This window comes from Hoplias malabaricus, chromosome 1, assembly GCF_029633855.1.
Source record: "Hoplias malabaricus isolate fHopMal1 chromosome 1, fHopMal1.hap1, whole genome shotgun sequence".
Taxonomy (NCBI): Eukaryota; Metazoa; Chordata; class Actinopteri; order Characiformes; family Erythrinidae; genus Hoplias; species Hoplias malabaricus.
In genome coordinates, this window is record NC_089800.1 from 76,107,069 (window position 1) to 76,125,742 (window position 18,674).

Sequence of the window (18,674 nt, forward strand, 5' to 3'; positions counted from 1 at the left end):
TTCCATATACCATCAATTTCATAAGAAATGCTAAAAAAGCAATCTTCATCCAGCAACTACAACAAATTCTATAGATGTTTCCTGATCATAATAAATTCAACTGTTAGGAATCAATGAGTTAAAGCAGTAGTTTTTCCACAGCACCCTTTAAATGTATACAAAATTTAAAAAGTCACACCAATCTAAAATAAAAAAACAAAAAACAGAAAAACCCTCTCTACATCCGTCCGACAGCCAGAACACACATGGCCCTGGCAGCTGTAATCAGCTTCTGTTGAAATTGTGACAACAGCAGATCATTTGGATTTTTACTGAATAATTTGCTCACAACACAAACCCACCGCCGCTCCACCGAAACTGCACAGAAAATCAGATTAAAAATACTGACTAAATCTCTGAGAGATAAGGTCAGGAATTTCTGAGAATTTTTCTCTAAATATTCTCACTTTATTCTCAAAATATTCTTACTTTATTAAATATTCGGACCTTATTCTAGCAATATTCAGACTTTATTCTTGGATGTTTCTGACTGTCCAAGCGTGTGGGACATGTGGTGTGGACACAGGAGTTGGCACATGAGTGAGGGTGCAAGACTACAGCTTTGCTTTTGTGAAGGCCCAGCTTCAGTTTTATTTCTGGCCAGGCCACTGACGTTGTAGCTGCAATTGCATGATAAAGTTTTAAAGTTTAAAGTCGTTTTTTCTTTTATGTCAGTTATTTCGAATATGTTGGACAGCACCGCGGCTGAGAAAGGCTGCTGTAGACTGTAGATTCCTTATTAAACCAAGAGAATGTAATTTTGACGTACAAATTCATATTGATTGGAGACATTAATAAAGAATGATCTTGAAATATGTTTAACCTCTAAAAAAGGACCACAAAATGTTGAGGACAGCAGATTAAGTGACATGCCTTAATTGTTAGTGTGTTGGCCACAATGGTGTCAATCCTGTCAGTATAGGGGTCAAACTTCTTGTCATTCCTCCGCAGCAGGTCATGTTTGAGCAGGTATCCCGTTCTCCCGTTAAACTCGAACAGTGCCATGTTCAACTGCATAGGGAAATCTACACAGGAAAACACATCCAGTGCAGCTGATGTGAATAGTAATGAAATTAATGGCTATCATTTATTTCTTGTTCTGAAAGAAAATTTAGTCAAATATACCACTGAATAATATTTGTTAAATAAAATATTTAAGTCAATAAAAAATAATAAATTTAATAATAAAAAAAATCATTCATTTTCTATAACGTCTTTACCCTGGTCAGAGTTGGATGATCCGGAGCCTACCCCGTGTCTTTTGGCACAAGGCAGAAACACACCTTGGACAAGACATCAGTCTATTGCAGGGCTTCACAACCTCATCCAGTCACTCACAGCAGAGGCCAAGTTCAAATTCTTACCCAGTCTCTCACATCTGTGGAGAATTTCAAACCTACCAGAGAGAACACTCCACACTCCTCAAAGACAGTGACCAAAGATCAAACCCAGAACTGGCGCCCCCTCCAGGGTGTATTCCTGCCTTGAGCCCAGGTAGGCTCTGGACTCACCCTGAACTGGATAAGCGCTTACAGATAATGAATGAATTATTATAATTATAAAACAATGAATATTTCTTTTTAATCCTGTTGTACATTTAGACAATTGCATCCTTCTTTAATGATGACCCAATCACACTTGAGTGTGAGACCCCCTGTGGATACACAATAAAGTACTCAACCTGAAGGAGTGAGTGAAATATAAGCCATGCTTATAAGCTGCCTCATGTGTAAAAATAGGAACTGTATTTGTTTAACATGTTGCTGTTTGTGATAATTAACTATGAAAACTAGAATGTATTCAGGTCCATACAAACTTGTTCCCCTTTTGGATTTTGCATATATAAAAATAAAAAATTGATAGAACAGTAATCGAAGAACAGTAATTTATGTAAATTAATGAATAAGACACTAGATGAGAGTGTAAATTTGTCTGTATGATGCTTTCATGTCTTGTCAGTTACTTAATGTTCTTTAGATTAATGTATGTGGGCGATGAACACATTGACTGACGTTACACCAAACAGAGAGGTTCTTACCCATGGTCTGGTAGTTTAGTGCCACCATCTGGCAGCCTGCATTCCAGAAAGGCTGAGGACTGTAGTTGGAGGAGTCCATGCGGGTTCCTTTTGGGTAAATACGGCTCATCTGCCTCTTGTTATACCTGAATTATTCAGTAAAGGAAGCCATTAACACACTAACTAAAGAACCAGTTTACATCCTCAGTGAGGATTTGATGGCATTCAGCCTCAATCACATTGGTAAGGTCAGGTACTGATGTTGGATGATAAGTACTGGGTCATAAGCACCACTCCTACTCATCCCAAAGGTATTAAATGATGATCCATCACTCCAAAACAACACAAACCTGCTGACTTGAATGCTATGTAAAAGGATACTCCACAAACTCCACAGCACTCTTGCTGATCAGACTCTCGCCTTTGGTTTCCACAAAGGAGGAGATTGCGTAACTCCTGTTCTTTTCTGTGCTCGGAAAGGGTAGGAAAATCAATAATTAGTTCAGATACTTAGCCTCACAAACCCCCAAAAGAAGCTGCAGCACTGCAGATGGGCAAACTGTTGCAATCACAATAAAACATTACATCACCAAGATGGCAGCTTTACAGGAGAAGCGGAGGGAACTTTATTCTTCACTCTGAAAGTAAGTTAATGAAACAAGATATGTTCCAGATTAGGGTGGCAGGTAGAGTCACAGTCACACAGATCCAGGGACCTGGAGATTGTGGGTTCGAGTCCCGCTCCGGGTGACTGTGTGGAGTCATAGGATGCAAGCCAGGACATCACAGGGCATCATACATTCACTCAGCCACTCACACACTACTGTGGACAAATTCACACAGCCAATACCCTACCAACATATGTTTTCATAGACAGCGAACCAAGGCAAGACTTGAACCCAGGACTTCAGGTCCCTAAAGCTGTGTGGCAGTGATGCTACCCCAAGATAAATTCCTGTGAGCAGGTATTCAATGGGGTTGTTTGACTTGCATAAACTTAGAATATATTTTTGTTAAAAACATGGTTTGGTATCAAAGAAATAAAAAATGTTGCTGTATGAATAAAAATGTGTCATTCACAAATAGACAGTTTACTAATTGCCTCCATCTAAACTGCCCCATAGTCTATGGGATTACTGAATTAACTGTTCATTCTTATGAGTCTGCATGTGTTAAAACCCAGCCTGGACTCACTCTTTGAATGCTCAAAGGAAATGAATTTGTTTGGCTGTATATAGTTGACCAGCGCAGACATTTCCTCATAGGCTGTCACTTCCTGTCCAGCAGTACCCTAAATAATGGGAAAAAGCAGAAATAGGAAATAGCCAAATCACATTTAAGCATGACTGAGTTACCGGTACACTAAGAATTATCAGCTGTGGACATGCCAGTGTATAATGGAACAGACAGTATGTATAAACTTGATGTATAAGGGGAGGAGCTATCACCTCATCTGAGTTCTTCATCTTTTCCTCATCCTGCTCCTCCTGCTCTTCTTGCTCTTCTGGTTCCTCGGTCACCTCACCTTTGAGAAGATACTGTACACATTAAAATCTATTTGTGTACTCCCAACAAATATGAGGCCAAAGCTTCTAGAACATCATTGCACTGATAAACAGTACAGAATCAATAACATAGTTGCAGAGATGATTGTTTGAACTGATGCCGTTTGCTTGCTGTGCTGTATGCTCACTTTGGCTGTCCTGTGGGGTCTGTGCAGTTTGATTTGGATCATTGATGGCTCCTTGCTGCTGATCTGGACTAGGTGTTTTTTTCACATTATTCTGCCCTGTTTTAGCCTCAGGAGCACTGTTCTTCTTGTTTTTGATCAGGATTTTTCCTATCAGCTCTGCTGGACTGGGGATCTGCTGTCCTGCTTTCAACTGTAAGACATACCAAATGAATGCCATTACACATATATTTTCACACTGCCAAATCCACAGAAAAGCGCTGTCTCTGATTGCACCCCAAATTCTACATAAATAAAATATTGACCCACTGAGGGCAAAGTTGTCAACATTTTCAACATAATCATTTTATATCAGGCTTATACTCATTATTATATCTCTCATAGTTGTTGGTAATATTTATATTAGCTTGTTTTCCAGAATAAAAGTCTTATTCTTAGTCTTGTGAATGTAAAATCTGTTTGAGGAGATTAAAAATGAATTATATCCTGTACAGGACAGTAATCTGAGTGGTCTGATGGTGAACCTTTTCATGCCAGTGGACCGATATACGCTCGCTGTCTGGGTAAGCTAAGATTGAGTTCCTCTACATTACACAGGATTTATTTACAGTACAGTACAGTACACATATATAACACTGCAACTGATAACCTGACTTCACTGATAACAGTGCACCTCACTTACAGGATACTTCTCCAGGGGATCTGTGAGCAGAGCGTCTCCAAAAATCGTCTTACAGTAGTTAGCCATCTTCTCCTGCTGCTTTACTCTAAGTAGAGAGGACACATATCCCAGGTCATTAAAATGTTCCAGAAACAGCGGAGGAACACCAACATGTGAAAATTATGGCATGAAAAGATGTGTGCAGCAGAAGTGTCTTACGAGTCTACATGGTTCTCGAAGGAGAGAATGAGTGGATATTTGGAAGTTTTGAAAGCGCTCTCTGCAATAGCTTCGATCACATCCTGCCACAGAGAAGTGTTTATTAGTTGTAACAAAAACGTGTTTGTTTCACTGACATTAAAAGGATATTTGTGAGCATGCGTGGCCTAAATTTTAAGTAAGCAGGCTAGGGACTGAAAAGTCATAGGTTTGATACCATGAACTGAGAGGAAAAAGGGAGTAGAGGGAGGTGTTAAGGAAGAGTATTTCTACTCTCCTCTCTATCTCAATATTCATGGCTTGTGTAACCCTTAAATGCTTCCCGAGTGCCAAAGTGGATGCCTGCCATTCTCTCTGTGTGTGTGTGTGTGTGTGTGTGTGTGTGTGTGTGTGTGTGTGTGTGTGACAGAAACCTGACAGACTTAACAGACTGATATTTTGGGGACTTGCCTTCCACCAGCTGGTCCCCAAAATGAAAAGTATTACATTTTAAGGTGAAGACAGATAAGTCAGTTTAAGAGATTACAGTTAGAGTTCGACTAAAAGTACTTATGGAAAAGTGAATGGTAAATCTCCACAACATGCATGGAAGCTTTGTAATGTCCTCACAATTCACAGATACAAGATTGTGCCATGGATGGGTTAAATCCTGCTGCACAATGATGATAAAATTCATACTAAAAAACTTATTTCATTTCAATAAACTTAACATGTTAAAAATAAGATGATGAAGTTAAAAAAGCGATTGGAAAACAATTAAACTACATACAAAAAACAATTAATAATTAAATGTAATGTCTAAAATAGAGCAACAAAATGTAAATTCTTTTCCTTTCAAATATTCATTCATTCATTATCTGTAACCGCTTATCCAATTCAGGGTCGCGGTGGGTCCCCCGCGCAGAGACACTACCTGCTGCGCCACTGTGCCGCCCCCTTTCAAATATGAGAGTCTGGAGTCTGGGCGCAAGGTGGGAACACACCCTGGAAGGGGCAACATTCCTTCACAAGGTGACACACACTCACACATTCACACCTATGGACACTTTTGAGTCGCCAATCCACCTACATGTGTGTTTTTGGACCGTGGGAGGAAACCAGAGCACTTGGACACTGGGAGAACACACCACACTCTTCACAGACAGTCACCCGGAGTGGAGCCCGAACCTCCAACTATAGGATCCTGGAGCTGTGTGACTGCGACACTACCTGCTAAATGTGATCCACCCCTAATCTTTGCTTATATTCACCTACTGTCCATAGTTTTCAGCAGCTCCCATAAAGCTCTCAAACTGCCTTCCCAACTCTTCATGTTTGTCTCTCCCTGACAAGGTTTTCAGACAGAATTCTTCAGCTCTTGATGCTCATGCCTCATCCAGCATATATCCTTCAATTACAGCCACCTCCCTGATGGGAGGAAATCTGACCTTGAACAGGATCTCGGTTGTCATGGTGAAGCCGTGGGTGATGATTGGCTCCTCGTCCGGAGGTTTGCCCTTCCAACAATCCAGCTCCAGACAGCGGCAGCCAGCCAGCAGACACTGCCGGTACATCTCCGGAGACGAGACACCAGAGAACTGACCAGCTTAAGATACACATACATGGACACAAACAAACATACGTGCGGAGTTATGACTTTGCAAGGAGCAGGTGTAAATTGAAGGTTATATGTTGCACCTGAGGAATGGAACAGTTTAGCAAATTTACAAACAACTAAATTAACATACCCACAACCCACAACCTCCAGGACCCTTGAGCTGTGTGACTGCGACACTACCTGCTGCACCACAGTGCCGCTCCGGGTGACTGTCTGTGAGGAGTTCGTGTGTTCTCCCCTTGTCCGCATGGGTTTCCTCCGGGTGCTCCGGTTTTTTCCCACAGTCCAAAAACACACGTTGGCAGGTGGATTGGTGACTCAAAAGTGACCGTAGGTGTGTGTGTGTGTGTGTGTGTGTGTGTGTCTGTCTGTCTGTGTTGCCATGTGAAGGACTGGCGCCCCCTCCAGGGTGTATTCCCGCCTTGCGCCCAATGATTCCAGGTAGGCTCTGGACCCACCGCGACCCTGAATTGGATAAGCGGTTACAGATAATGAATGAATGAATAAATGAATGAATAAATGATCATAACAATGTTGATGTCTACAATATTATTTTAAAATTATTACTAGCATTTATATTCAGTGCAATATGTGTAACTCAGCACTTTATCTTGTTTTCTGTCAATGTTCTCTGTTGTTTATCCATTTCAGGGCCACGGTGGGTCCGGAGCCTACCTGGAATCACACCCTGAAGGGGGCGCCAGTCTTTCACAGGTTGAGACACACACACACACACACCTATGGACACTTTTTGAGTTGCCAATTCACCTACCAACGTATGTTTTTGGACTGTGGGTGGAAACCCCACAGTCCAAAAACCCATGTGGACACACCAAACTCCTTACAGACAGTCACCCGGAGCCTGGACCAGGACCCCGGAGCTGTGTGACTGTGACACTACCTGCTGCGCCACCATGCTGCCCTCCAGTATATAATAATAATAATAATAATAATAATAATAATAATAATGATAATGTTTTCAACTGATAGAAGGGTTTAAAATAAAATAAAATAAAATAGTCCACTTTGGTACTTAAATCTACACAAATGTAAATCAGAATGCACAATAATAAACAAAGACTTGAGTAGCGATACCGGTGAGATATGTGTTGTGTGAGGATTTGATGTAGTAGTGAGGGATCGGCTGGCTCATGTCATGACACTGTGCCAGTTTGTCTAACACCACAGGTGTCGTCTCAGGCCCCATTAAGAAGTAGAGGAGACCCTCGGGAGATATCTGACCTGCAACAGTAAAGTATAAAGGTTTCATCAGTCTTTTATGGAAAACTGTTCACATGCAAAATAATTCAATGTGTTACATTCTGTTCTTAACATAATTAATGGCTGTTTGGTTGCTATAGTTTAGTGAGATACACCCCTGCTGTCTACATGGCATCCTCACTGGGATTCCATTTCCAGCCTGGTCGAAAATGGTGAGGCTATCAAAATAAAAGCCTTTGGTCAAGGTTTACCTACATATCAAACAAACGGCTTTTTCCAAAACCGTCAATGTAAAAATATTTTATTCCCGGTTATTTTGGAGCATTTCTATTGATTCATTCACCATGAAATTTCTACTGGTTCTTTAAACATGAAATTTCATACAGTGTGGGGGACAACTGCTGTGTGGAAATGATGTAGTAAACTAAAAACTGATAAAAATATAGATACATGTTTTTTTTAGACAATGACCATATGTAACATAACTTACCATCCCCCCAAAAACAGACTCTGACTAAACAATATTCAATTGGGTCTGGCAGATGGCCTACTTCATAAATCCCTGAGTGAGGTGTGAGACCCAGTTAGCCACTTACCACGGTTAGCGTTGGAAGATGCTTCGTATTTGTCTATCAGAGCCTTCACCTGCTCAGGCCGCAGAGGAGGGTAAAGCTCTTCATTCAGCCGGGAGTCCCGCTGTTTCTCATACAGGAACTTGGTGAAATTCTCCTTGGTCATGTAGGGCTTGGTGGAGCTGAGGATATCACCATCAATATTTTATTACATTAGGTTATCTACAGACAACAGTAAATGCAGCTGCTGTAATGTGTCACAAAGTAGACTTTAGATTATACAATAAAATAAAGAATAATTTAAGATGAAGTAACATGAGGAAGTGATAGAAGTGGAACTCACTAGGAGGTGAATATTTCATAGATCTCTGGCCTTGGACACAGATTTGCAATAAAGGTCTTGAATGCAGCTTCAGTGAACACATCAGGCTTTATGTTTTCAAACTAAGAGAACACAAGCATTCAGACACTGTTAGAAAATGCAGGTTCAGTGCAGGAACATTACAGTCACTAAAAGTACCAACAATGTAAATGTAGGTTTAAAGATACAAAATGGTGTTAAAGTCCAGTTGTGTTCCCTAAAGGTACATAACATTCTCTTCTCCAGAACCAGAGGTGAATATTTGTAAGCTTTCATTAGAGTAGTGTGTAAAATTAAAGAATATAATATAAATCCTGGAGATGAAATGGGGTGTATGAAACCAACACAACTTTAAAATCTACTATTATTAATATTATAAAATATGGTACAATTATGATTTCTAACTAAAGGAACTGGATTTGTACCACTGAGGGTACACCATAGTGATATTTCTTCTGAAAGTGCACTTAGTACAGCTTAGCACACAGAAAGAACATTATAAAGCAATAAGCCATTTAATTCTGAGCACTACTGTAATTTAAAGGAGAGTGATAAGCCTGCAAGCACATTGCAATGTAGAGTAAAATCCCCTTACTGACCCTGTCCAACTGCTTCAGATGAAATCTGGTACACCAGATCTCCAGTAGCAGCACGCTTGTTTCCTTACTGCTGTTCAGTACACTAAGTATTGGGCACCATTTTATGCATTACATGCATGGAACCTGTTGTGCGCTACTTGGGACATGTTTAGCTGTTGGCTATTGCTGCTGCTGCTAGGGAGCTCCTGAAACAAGGTGATCCCACCAGATGGAACTGTACATATTGTCTCTATTCCTGGTTCTTCATGGGTACGAGAATACTGTATGACCCTAACCCCCATGTATGCTGCTGTGCACCATTTGACATAGCCGTAGGCCAATCATCTCTGCTATTTGTGGGTCTTCCGGTTTACCCTTGCAGCTCGATTTGACTGGGCACTACTGTACACCCCTGGGACTGTACAACTTGCTCATTGGGACAGCCTGCTGTTTCTGGATGCTCGTATCCGTGCCTTTTGGAGCATTTCTATTGTTTCATTCATAATGAAATATTCAAATATGTGTGTCTGCAGCCCAGAAAACAAATGGTCGTCGTGAGTAGACAGAGATACTGCCAATCGTTTCTTGCATCGGCCAGTCAAAAGTCTGAAGTACCTGTCTGATATTTTTTGGCATCAGCCAGTGGTTTTAAGGTAATTTTGATATTGAAGGGGCTTTAACAACATCTGAATAGATTGACTGATGCAAATAATGATAGACAGTTCGTTCTAATCTGTGATTGGCCAATACAAAACGCAATTGACGGCCAATAGCAGTTTCTAAGTGGATAATGCCCAAAAACGAAGAAGCTTTTATATGAGTAGTGGATCACTTGGAGTCACAAAAAGGGCCAGGTTGATGAGGAAGTCCAGTTTTCATACACCAATTTTTTTCACACTGCATCATATGAGTGACTGTGTTGGTATACACACTCTTGGAATTGCTCTGGCACAGCAGGGGAACATCCCATTTTAGCACTGCCCTGGCAGTCATCCACTGTTTTTAAACCACCACAATATATATAAATAATGCTAAACCTCTGTGTAGTTTATTCGTTAGAATAACTGCAATAAACCTCACCTTGGACTTGGGGAGGTGTGCAGCTGCCAGTGCACTCTCCACCCTTTTCTTATCAGCTGGAAACATCTTATAGATACTGTTGAAAGATAGAAAAATAATATTAATAATCTACAAAATATAAAACCTAGTGCAACTTGCATTTCAACAAGGCAAATATCATTGTGGTTTCCTTACTGTTTAACAGGAATCTTCCCATCTTTGCTGGTGTGCAATGAGAGACGAACATACCTACCACACAGAGAAATATATCTGTATAAGAGTTCACGTACAAAATGATTTATTTACAATAGTGTTTTTTAAGTATGTGTAACTAAACCTGAGCTGTTATGACAAAAAATATATAATAACCATACATAAAAATGAATACTAGTATTATGTTTTCCAAAACTGAAAGTGTTCCCAGTGTTGTCATTTTAAAACACAGCCACATTTTTTCAAAATCATTAGCATTCAAAACCACATCATGTTGTTATCTCACAGTTTATCCAGGAAGACCTGTCTACAGGCATTGGCTCTCTGAGGATTGTAGACTATAGCCAGAATGTCATCAGCCCAGTTCTACACCAAACAGACAGAAAAGCACAAATTAGTTTATGGACCTAGGCCTGCTGCGTTTCCATTATTCACTTCAGAACCACTGCTATGTATATTATTTGCAAGGTCACCTATGGATTCACAGCTGGTTATTGCTGGATAAGCATTGTGTTCTTCCACCTTAAACCCAGGAAACACAAGCTGTACATTTACCAAGAAGGAAAGCTTGGACCTAATTGTGAAAGGTGAGTGGAATGGCATTGTTCTATAGAGACATTTCATCACTGTTATCCTTTGTTCACAGTTTCAGCCACCAAAGAGCATACAACAACCTTCTGCTTTGAAAGGGACATTTCTTTTGTGTTTTCACTGTATTTTCTAAACCATGTATAGTCTTATGTACAAATAACATCTATTTTTACCTGGAAAGTATGCAACCACCATTTATAACTTTTCATTTTTATTACAGTATGACCTATGGTTTGATTGGACTCTTTAAATTTATATTATTAAAATGCCTGAACTGATATGTAAAGAAAAATAAAACCTTTTGCAGGGACATTAAAAAATAGCCATATCTTTCTTTAGTAACAGTGTAACATTACATCGACAATTTGAGTACACAAAATTATGATTCATTTACTCATTCATTCATTGTCTGTAAGCACTAATTCAGGGTCGCGGTGGGTTCAAAGCCAACCCAGAATCGCTGGGCGTAAGGTGGGAACACCTGCTGGAGGGGGCAGCAGCAGGGCGACACACACTCACACATTCATTCACACACTCACACATATGGACACTTTTGAGTCGCCAATCCACCTACCAACGTGTTTTTGGACCGTGGGAGGAAACCAGAAGACCTGGAGGAAACCCAAGCGGATACGGAGAGAACACACCAAACTTCTCACAGTCACTCGAGGCAGGGCTTAACCACAACCCCAGGACCCTAAATTTGTTTGACATGACACTAACTGTTGCCCCACACTGACTGCACGAGAAGGCAGAGAAAACAAGTCTCTGCTGAACTGCTAAAAAAAATAATAGCATCCTCTAGCTGATGTAGACATTCCCAGAAACAGTTAAAACACACATTTTCACTGAGGGGAACATCAGCTGAAAGACAATGAGCCCTCAATAGTGCTCATTAGCTTTGTTTGCTAATTAGCTCATATTCTCTGCTATGTTCGATAACAAAACACACACATTTCTTTCTCTGCTACTGCTAATGGTGCAAGTGCTTTCCTATTAAAACATAAGCCCACATATCATCGCTGTCTAATAAAAAAAAACATGTATCTCCAAAATAGCAGCTTTACAGAGGTAGGTAAAAACCTTATCCCAGACAGCGAGGATATATCGGTCAACTGCCATAAAAAGGCTGGCACACCACTGACTGTAGACCACTGCTGGACCACCATCGGATTATTGATTACTGTCCTGTACAGGGTATGACTCATTTTAATCTCTTCAAACAGATTTTAAATTCACAGAGACTTTTATTCTGGAAAACAAGCTAATATAAATATTACCAACAACTATGAGAGATCCAATAATGAGTAAAAGCCTGATATAAAATGATTATGTTGAAAATGTTGACACTGTGCTGGATTAAAAATGTTTATTAGTCTTATTTATAAAGGATAACAAAAATAACCTAATGAAGGGAAAAAATGTAAAATGGACTATGAATTTAAAAGTGCTAAAATGTGGCATTTTGTCTAAAATTTTGTTTAATCACCAGCGGTCTTCCCAGAAAACACTGTGCAAAACACTAGTGGACCTCCAACTTTACCCTCAGTCACTAACAGTGGTCCGCTGTCTCCTTGCTATCAAGGATATTGTAACAGAATATAATAATTTCATTCCAAATAATATTATAAACATTTCATTTTATTCCAAATAATTTCTGAGCAATTCTATTGGCCCTTTCATCATGACATTTTCACACAATTTGAAGGATGGCAGCTGCGTTCAAATGATGCAGTAAAATAAAAATCCATAAAAATGCAGATACATGTTTTCGATTGAACAGAATCAATATTCATTCAATTCAAGCTTCCCCCTGGTGTCTAGTCTGTTTTATGTTGATCTGGTACTGGTTTAACTGGTCATCTGATTGACTAGCACTTACAGAACATAATAACTGCCGATTTTACTAGTGGCTTGTCTACGCTAATATTCTAGAAATTTGTCTGGTGATTTTGTTGCCTAGATTAACCTTTGAACTTGACTGAAGAGACGAAGATCTAATGCAAAGAGTTAATGAAGCTAGTACCACAGAAAGGGGGAAAATTTCTCTATTCATAGACAATATTTGAGAAGACATGGTGGCCAAGGAGGTGTTTGGCACCTTTTGCTGTATAATAATTTATCCCAATTTTAATACTGAAATCAAAATGACGACCTTTAAAAAAGCATATACAGCCTTCTAAAATTAAATGTTAATATTTTCAGACATACAATAATATGGCTAGGGCCTTCTGGATTCAGGCTAGTCAGCACTACCAGTGTTTATACACTGTTAGCACTGTAAGCATTGTGGGCTGGACTATTCCTTTAACGCCATGTGGAAACATATTGACAAAGTGCCGTTGATCTGCACCAATGAGCAGGATATTAGAGTCATAAACTGCATTTGCCTAGCCTCAGCAACCACAACTGCTTTGTATAGAGAACTTACCCTCATAAATTAGTGATTGTCTTTGAGCGTATGAAAATGAATTTAGGAGCTAAGTATGGCTTTGCAAAGAGCTAATAAAACTGCTATGATTTACAAAAGCCTGAACACTGTTGTGATGAGAGTCAAGGGGTTTATGTTGCAGAAATTATATAGATGCATTATTTTTCTTTTTCTTGTGCGGCAACTGCTCCATAAGGGTGCTATTATACAGTGTTTGTAGCCACCCTTAACAAATAAGGACGTTAGCATCTTTAATGTGCTCCAGTAATGATCCAACAAGACACTTCTGAGTAGTTGAATGTGAACTTAAGGTCACCACAACCATTGGAAAGCACGAGCTCGAGGGTATAAACTGGAACTATGCTCTCTGGGGAGATGGGACTAACTCTGGAATAAGTTGGAGTGGCTTTTATGATTCAAAACAAATAATTCAGAACCAGTATCTGACCTCACTAAAGTTTTCATGGATGGATGCCATTAAATCCTCACAGAAATGTTTTAAAATCTAGTTAAAAGCCTTCTCAAAACAGCAGAAGCTGTTACTGCGACAAAGGGTTCACAAACACTCAAAAGATACCCTTTATTTCAAATAAATGCTGGATGAGCTGTTATCGGAAACATTTGGCTACATTGTGTATTGTATGAGTTATTCAGACTGATGAACTGCTGATTCAAATAATTTAAATTCTTACCTGAACTACTTTGTCTTTGGCTGCGAAGAAGTTGTGGTAGGTGAGATTGACCATGTCAGGCCCGGACACAATGGTCAAAGCTTTGGTCAAATGATTACTGTCTGGGAAATCCATGTTGAACACATTACGAACTTTTGGTTGCTGTTGAAAGAGCACGAAACATTAAAAGAAAGTAGAATGAGGGCTAAGTGCAATGGGCCTGTTATTTGGATATGGATAAGCTTACACTGTACTGAACCAATAGACAATTAAGAGCGGCAGCCATGATCTTCCAAGACCTAATGTGCAGCCTTATTCGAAGATTTGAAGCTAGTACTACAGAACGGGGGGAAACTTTGAAATTCAAAGTCAACATTTGAAAAGATATGTTGGTTGAGGAGGTGTTTCACACTTTTTTGGCGGCATAGTGTACATTGCTTGGGTTAGGGGTACTATTTATTACTGAAATCAAAATGAGTATTTTTATATGAATATAAAGCTTCTTCATATAAACAGTGCCTACATTATACAGGAATATATACAGACACTGTATTCAGATTCATATTCACTTATATTTCAAGGTTTTACAGGATGTGATATTATTTAATTTTGTTGCATATGCAAATGTGACCATAACACATTCTCTCAAAAAGCCTGCTGTCTCGCTCTCCAGCTGGATCCTGAAATCACTATCACACACACGGTTCAGTGGGCTTAAACTCTAAATGCCCTCGCCTCTGCTTTCCATAAAAAGGACATCTTTGAGTACAGGCCAAGCCCAGCAAGCAAATCTGGCTTAATGCAAATTTTAAGCTACATGAGAATGCCAGCTGTTTGTGCATGTGTTTGTTAAAGTGTGTGTGTGTGTGTGTATGTGTGTGTGTGTGTGTGTGTGAGAGAGAGAGAGAGAGAGAGAGAGAGAGAGAGAGAGAGAGAGAGAGAGGGAACCAGACAGAGAGAGGTGTATTAAAGTATGTAGCCATGTTGATGTCTGCATGTGAAAGGTTTTAGACTAATTCAGGTTACACTTATTATCCACAAGGGGATGCTATAAACACTCCAGTAGTGCACAAAGATGCTACTTAAGTGCTACTACTGCCCCTTGTAGCAAATTTGTATTCTTGTGCAGAAAAAAAATTCTGAATAATTTGTGTGTAAATTTTGTTTAAATTACTTTGTGATTTTTTTTACTGCCATAATATTTAAATTTGTTCGACAACACTTACAGCCCTGTAGTTTATTCTCTGTATAAATTAAATACTTCAGTTTTGTTTGATGCCTCTTGTCTTTCCTTAGTTCCTGTAAACAATGATTCCCCACAGCAGAGGTCTCAGGAGAGAACTCACATTGTCAATTACACAATTAGTAGTTGTTGTCTAATGGATGACCAAATCAATAGAGCTCTCTCTCTCTCTCTCTCTCTCTCTCTCTCTCTCTCTCTCTCTCTCCATCTCAGTAATGTGATCACAGCATGAGATCATGTTATAGCTCTTCTGAACTTCATGGTTTGCCAGGCAAATTTATCCAAATGCAAACAATTACAAGTTACTAAATATTGTAAACAGCGAGCATATGTAAAAAAAAAAAAAAAACATTTGTACACTTCTTAATCAAATGATATTTACTTTGGGCAGTTTGGCATATTTCCCTGTCCTCGTGTCCCTAATGGTCGCCATGTCCAGGAATTCCATTTCCTGTAATGAAGAGAGGCGTAATCAGACTTTCAGCATAACACCATGATCTGAGAGAAATCGAGACTGAAGTAGCAGCAAATCAAATTCAGAAATGGAAAAGATAATCAAGTCTAAAATCTGATGTAAGTGACCTCACTCCATTCTGAATCCAAATATCGCATGGTTGTGGGCAGATGATAATTTGATTAACTGATCATTCATTGTCCATTTTATCAGCGGCACTCACCATATAGGTGCAGTTTGTAGGTCTACAATTGCAGACTGTAGTCCATCTGTTGCTCTGCATACTTTAATACAACATTTTGCTCAGTGGTCCAAAGTGCTGCTGGAGTGTTTAAACACTGTGTCCAATCACTGCCCACTCTATTAGACACATCTACCTCATTGGCTATTCTTTGAGAATGATCCAGGACCCAAAAAAACAACTGCTCTGTGGTGGTCCTGTCCAGTTCCTGACCATTGAAGGACAGGGTCAAATTTAGCTAAGAAAGTGTGTAGAGCAAAAGATGGACTATAATCTGTAATTATAGAACTACAAAGTGTAGCTATACAGTCAGAGGGGCTGAGAGGATGTACAGTGACTAAGGAAAAAAGGAGGCTATTTTAATGTTTTGGCTGCTCAATGTATGTGTGTCTTAAAGTGCTCACTAACATGTTCCATTCAAGAGACTGGGGCACCCCCTGCTGGACCCAGGGCACTAGGTGTCAGTATAATCGTATTATGAAAAAGAAAAAAGGAAAAATCCCTGGGGAAAACTGCTGATTGCTGCCTTTAAAAAAGTTCAGAATTGAAACTATAATTATTTTCAGAACTATAGTTTATGATATTTTCACTTTTAGATTAAAACTATGCCCTTTAAAGCAACACTTGGTAGTATTTTTACATTAAAATCACAGCTTCAAAATCATTGTGAGGCTTCACTGTGCTGTAATTAGGAAAACAGAGCCTCTGTTGTTGCTTCTCTTGGCTCAGCACAACAGAAGCTGTTCTATGTGAATTTTGCAGGATGGTAGGTATCCACCCACCAACCCTCACCACACTTTATCGCCCTCATGTTGACCCCCTCCTCATTGATTTCAGAACAGTGCTGTAAAGGTGAATTATATTCCGCCACTGTAGGAGGAGCCAAACAGTTACATAGTGTTTGTTTATAATTTAGTGTTTCTGCAGTGCTGAGGGTTTACAGTGAGTAACAGATGTTCCAGGTGTTCCATAATGTACAGTTTGTTTAGAAATATATAATGCTAATGTCATTGTGAATCATGAGCATGCAGTCAGCTGAGAGGGAGTCTATGCCAAACAGCTCCGCAATCTACAGGGACACTTGATGATCACTGAGCAACAATCATTTCAATACAGCTCCACAAAATCATGCATCACTAACTAGGGGAGAGAGAGAGAGAGAGAGAGAGAGAGAGAGAGAGAGAGAGAGAGAGAGCAATCAGACAAGGCAATCAAACAGAGGAGAGTCATGTAGGAAAGTAGCTGAGTACATCTTACGCATAAATATCCTTGTTTACCTTGCTCTGGTTGATCCAGTAGAGGTAGAATCCTTTTGGATCCACCTTCATTGTGACGTGTGAAGTGCGTGACGAGTCCTGAAAAAAAAATGTAGATGAAAGACCATATTTCTCAAAACATCGGGGTAGGGGGAAGAATATTGACCATAGAGTCCAGACCTCAACATCACTGAACATGTCTGATTATTTGGAGTGTAAGGTGCAGAAGATCCAACCACATTATATAACTGATCTTTAAGATGTGGAAAAATGAAAAATAAATAAATAATAGTAGTAGTAATAATATTAACAGTAATAATAATAATAATAATAATAATAATAAGTGGCATACCGTGTAGTTTAAAAAGTGCAGGGTGTATATACACATATGTGTGTGTGTGTGTGTGTTTAAAAAAATAATAATGAGAGAGAGAGATGGTTTAATAGGGTGAGATCCATGCCGTTTATAGAAGGGTAATAATATACTGTACATACATATAGAGACTCTAAAATATACTTTACAATATTTGTATGGGTTTTGTTTAAAAAATTGTGAGTGGTACATAAGATGTATACCTGTATGTTTTCAATAAGGAATTGATCACAAACAAAAATAATTATAAATAAATAAATGAATAATAATAATAATAATAATAATAATAATAATAATAATGGTAAAAAAACAACAAAAATAATATATACATAAAACACCCCAAAAAACAACCACAACTACAAAAAAGCCTTAATTCTGTAATTAAGATGGTCTCTAATGTCAGATTTCATTTTCTTATTCATTCAATGTACTATAATAAGGTCAATTTGTTTCTGTTCCTGCAGAAGTTGGCAGCTGGATATATCGTTGTGTGACAACACTGACCTCAGGCAACTGCCCGGTGTCTTCTCTGGAATCTGGAAGCTCATATCTGATTCTGATTATGAAAATGACAGCTAGAATATAGAATACTCACCTCCTTCCATTTTGTGAACCTCTCTCCTTTGACCAAATAGTCTTTGACCTCCGGCTCTTTGAGAGTGTAGCGCTTCCTGATCATCATGGCCTGGTCTACTCAGTGCGAGATGATGCGAGGGCATCCAAGCGGTCGTTCACACACTGACGACAGTGGAGGCTCGGGTGAAGCCACCCTGCCTTCGATATGCATTGCAAATAAGGGCTCTGAGGGAGGACCCAACTGTGATTGGAGACAAGAAGAAACTTTCAAGAGAGTTCTGAGTTCCTGTGTTGAACCTCTAACACTGCAGGCGCATTATTCAGTAGCTCTTAGAAAAGATAGTATAAAACTAATATGCAAGTTATATGCAAGTTATGTCTGATTCTCCTCCTCGTGGTGTGCTAGAGAGGACAGATATGGACTGCAAGCAGGACAGTCAAGTACACACACAGGCACACACTGTGTCTATAAAGCCACACTGTTGTAGCACATGCAGAATGAGGCCTGGCATTGTCTTGCTGAAATAACCATGGACTCTCTAGAGAACGTTTTAAGGTGTGGGTGGCATGGTGGTGCAACACGTAGTTTCTCTGCCAAACAGGATCCTGGG

At 39.4% G+C, this 18,674-nt stretch overlaps 1 protein-coding gene across 1 annotated transcript in view; it reads right to left on the bottom strand.

The window, feature by feature from the left end:
• plcb2 (phospholipase C, beta 2) overlaps nucleotides 1-18,166 on the bottom strand; it is a 43,334-nt gene extending 25,168 nt beyond the window's left edge. Inside the window, exons 1-19 of the mRNA XM_066654180.1 lie at nucleotides 18,083-18,166; nucleotides 17,136-17,213; nucleotides 15,546-15,614; nucleotides 13,942-14,082; nucleotides 10,514-10,593; nucleotides 10,210-10,263; nucleotides 10,036-10,111; nucleotides 8,360-8,460; nucleotides 8,041-8,198; nucleotides 7,319-7,465; nucleotides 6,054-6,211; nucleotides 4,627-4,709; nucleotides 4,429-4,513; nucleotides 3,723-3,939; nucleotides 3,505-3,581; nucleotides 3,251-3,347; nucleotides 2,438-2,522; nucleotides 2,078-2,202; nucleotides 913-1,064 (exon numbers count right to left, since the gene is read on the bottom strand). Coding sequence (XP_066510277.1) covers nucleotides 913-1,064; nucleotides 2,078-2,202; nucleotides 2,438-2,522; nucleotides 3,251-3,347; nucleotides 3,505-3,581; nucleotides 3,723-3,939; nucleotides 4,429-4,513; nucleotides 4,627-4,709; nucleotides 6,054-6,211; nucleotides 7,319-7,465; nucleotides 8,041-8,198; nucleotides 8,360-8,460; nucleotides 10,036-10,111; nucleotides 10,210-10,263; nucleotides 10,514-10,593; nucleotides 13,942-14,082; nucleotides 15,546-15,614; nucleotides 17,136-17,213; nucleotides 18,083-18,166 — 2,067 coding nt within the window. The remainder of the gene's footprint in view (nucleotides 1-912; nucleotides 1,065-2,077; nucleotides 2,203-2,437; nucleotides 2,523-3,250; nucleotides 3,348-3,504; nucleotides 3,582-3,722; nucleotides 3,940-4,428; nucleotides 4,514-4,626; nucleotides 4,710-6,053; nucleotides 6,212-7,318; nucleotides 7,466-8,040; nucleotides 8,199-8,359; nucleotides 8,461-10,035; nucleotides 10,112-10,209; nucleotides 10,264-10,513; nucleotides 10,594-13,941; nucleotides 14,083-15,545; nucleotides 15,615-17,135; nucleotides 17,214-18,082) is intronic.
• Nucleotides 18,167-18,674: the final 508 nt, after the last annotated feature.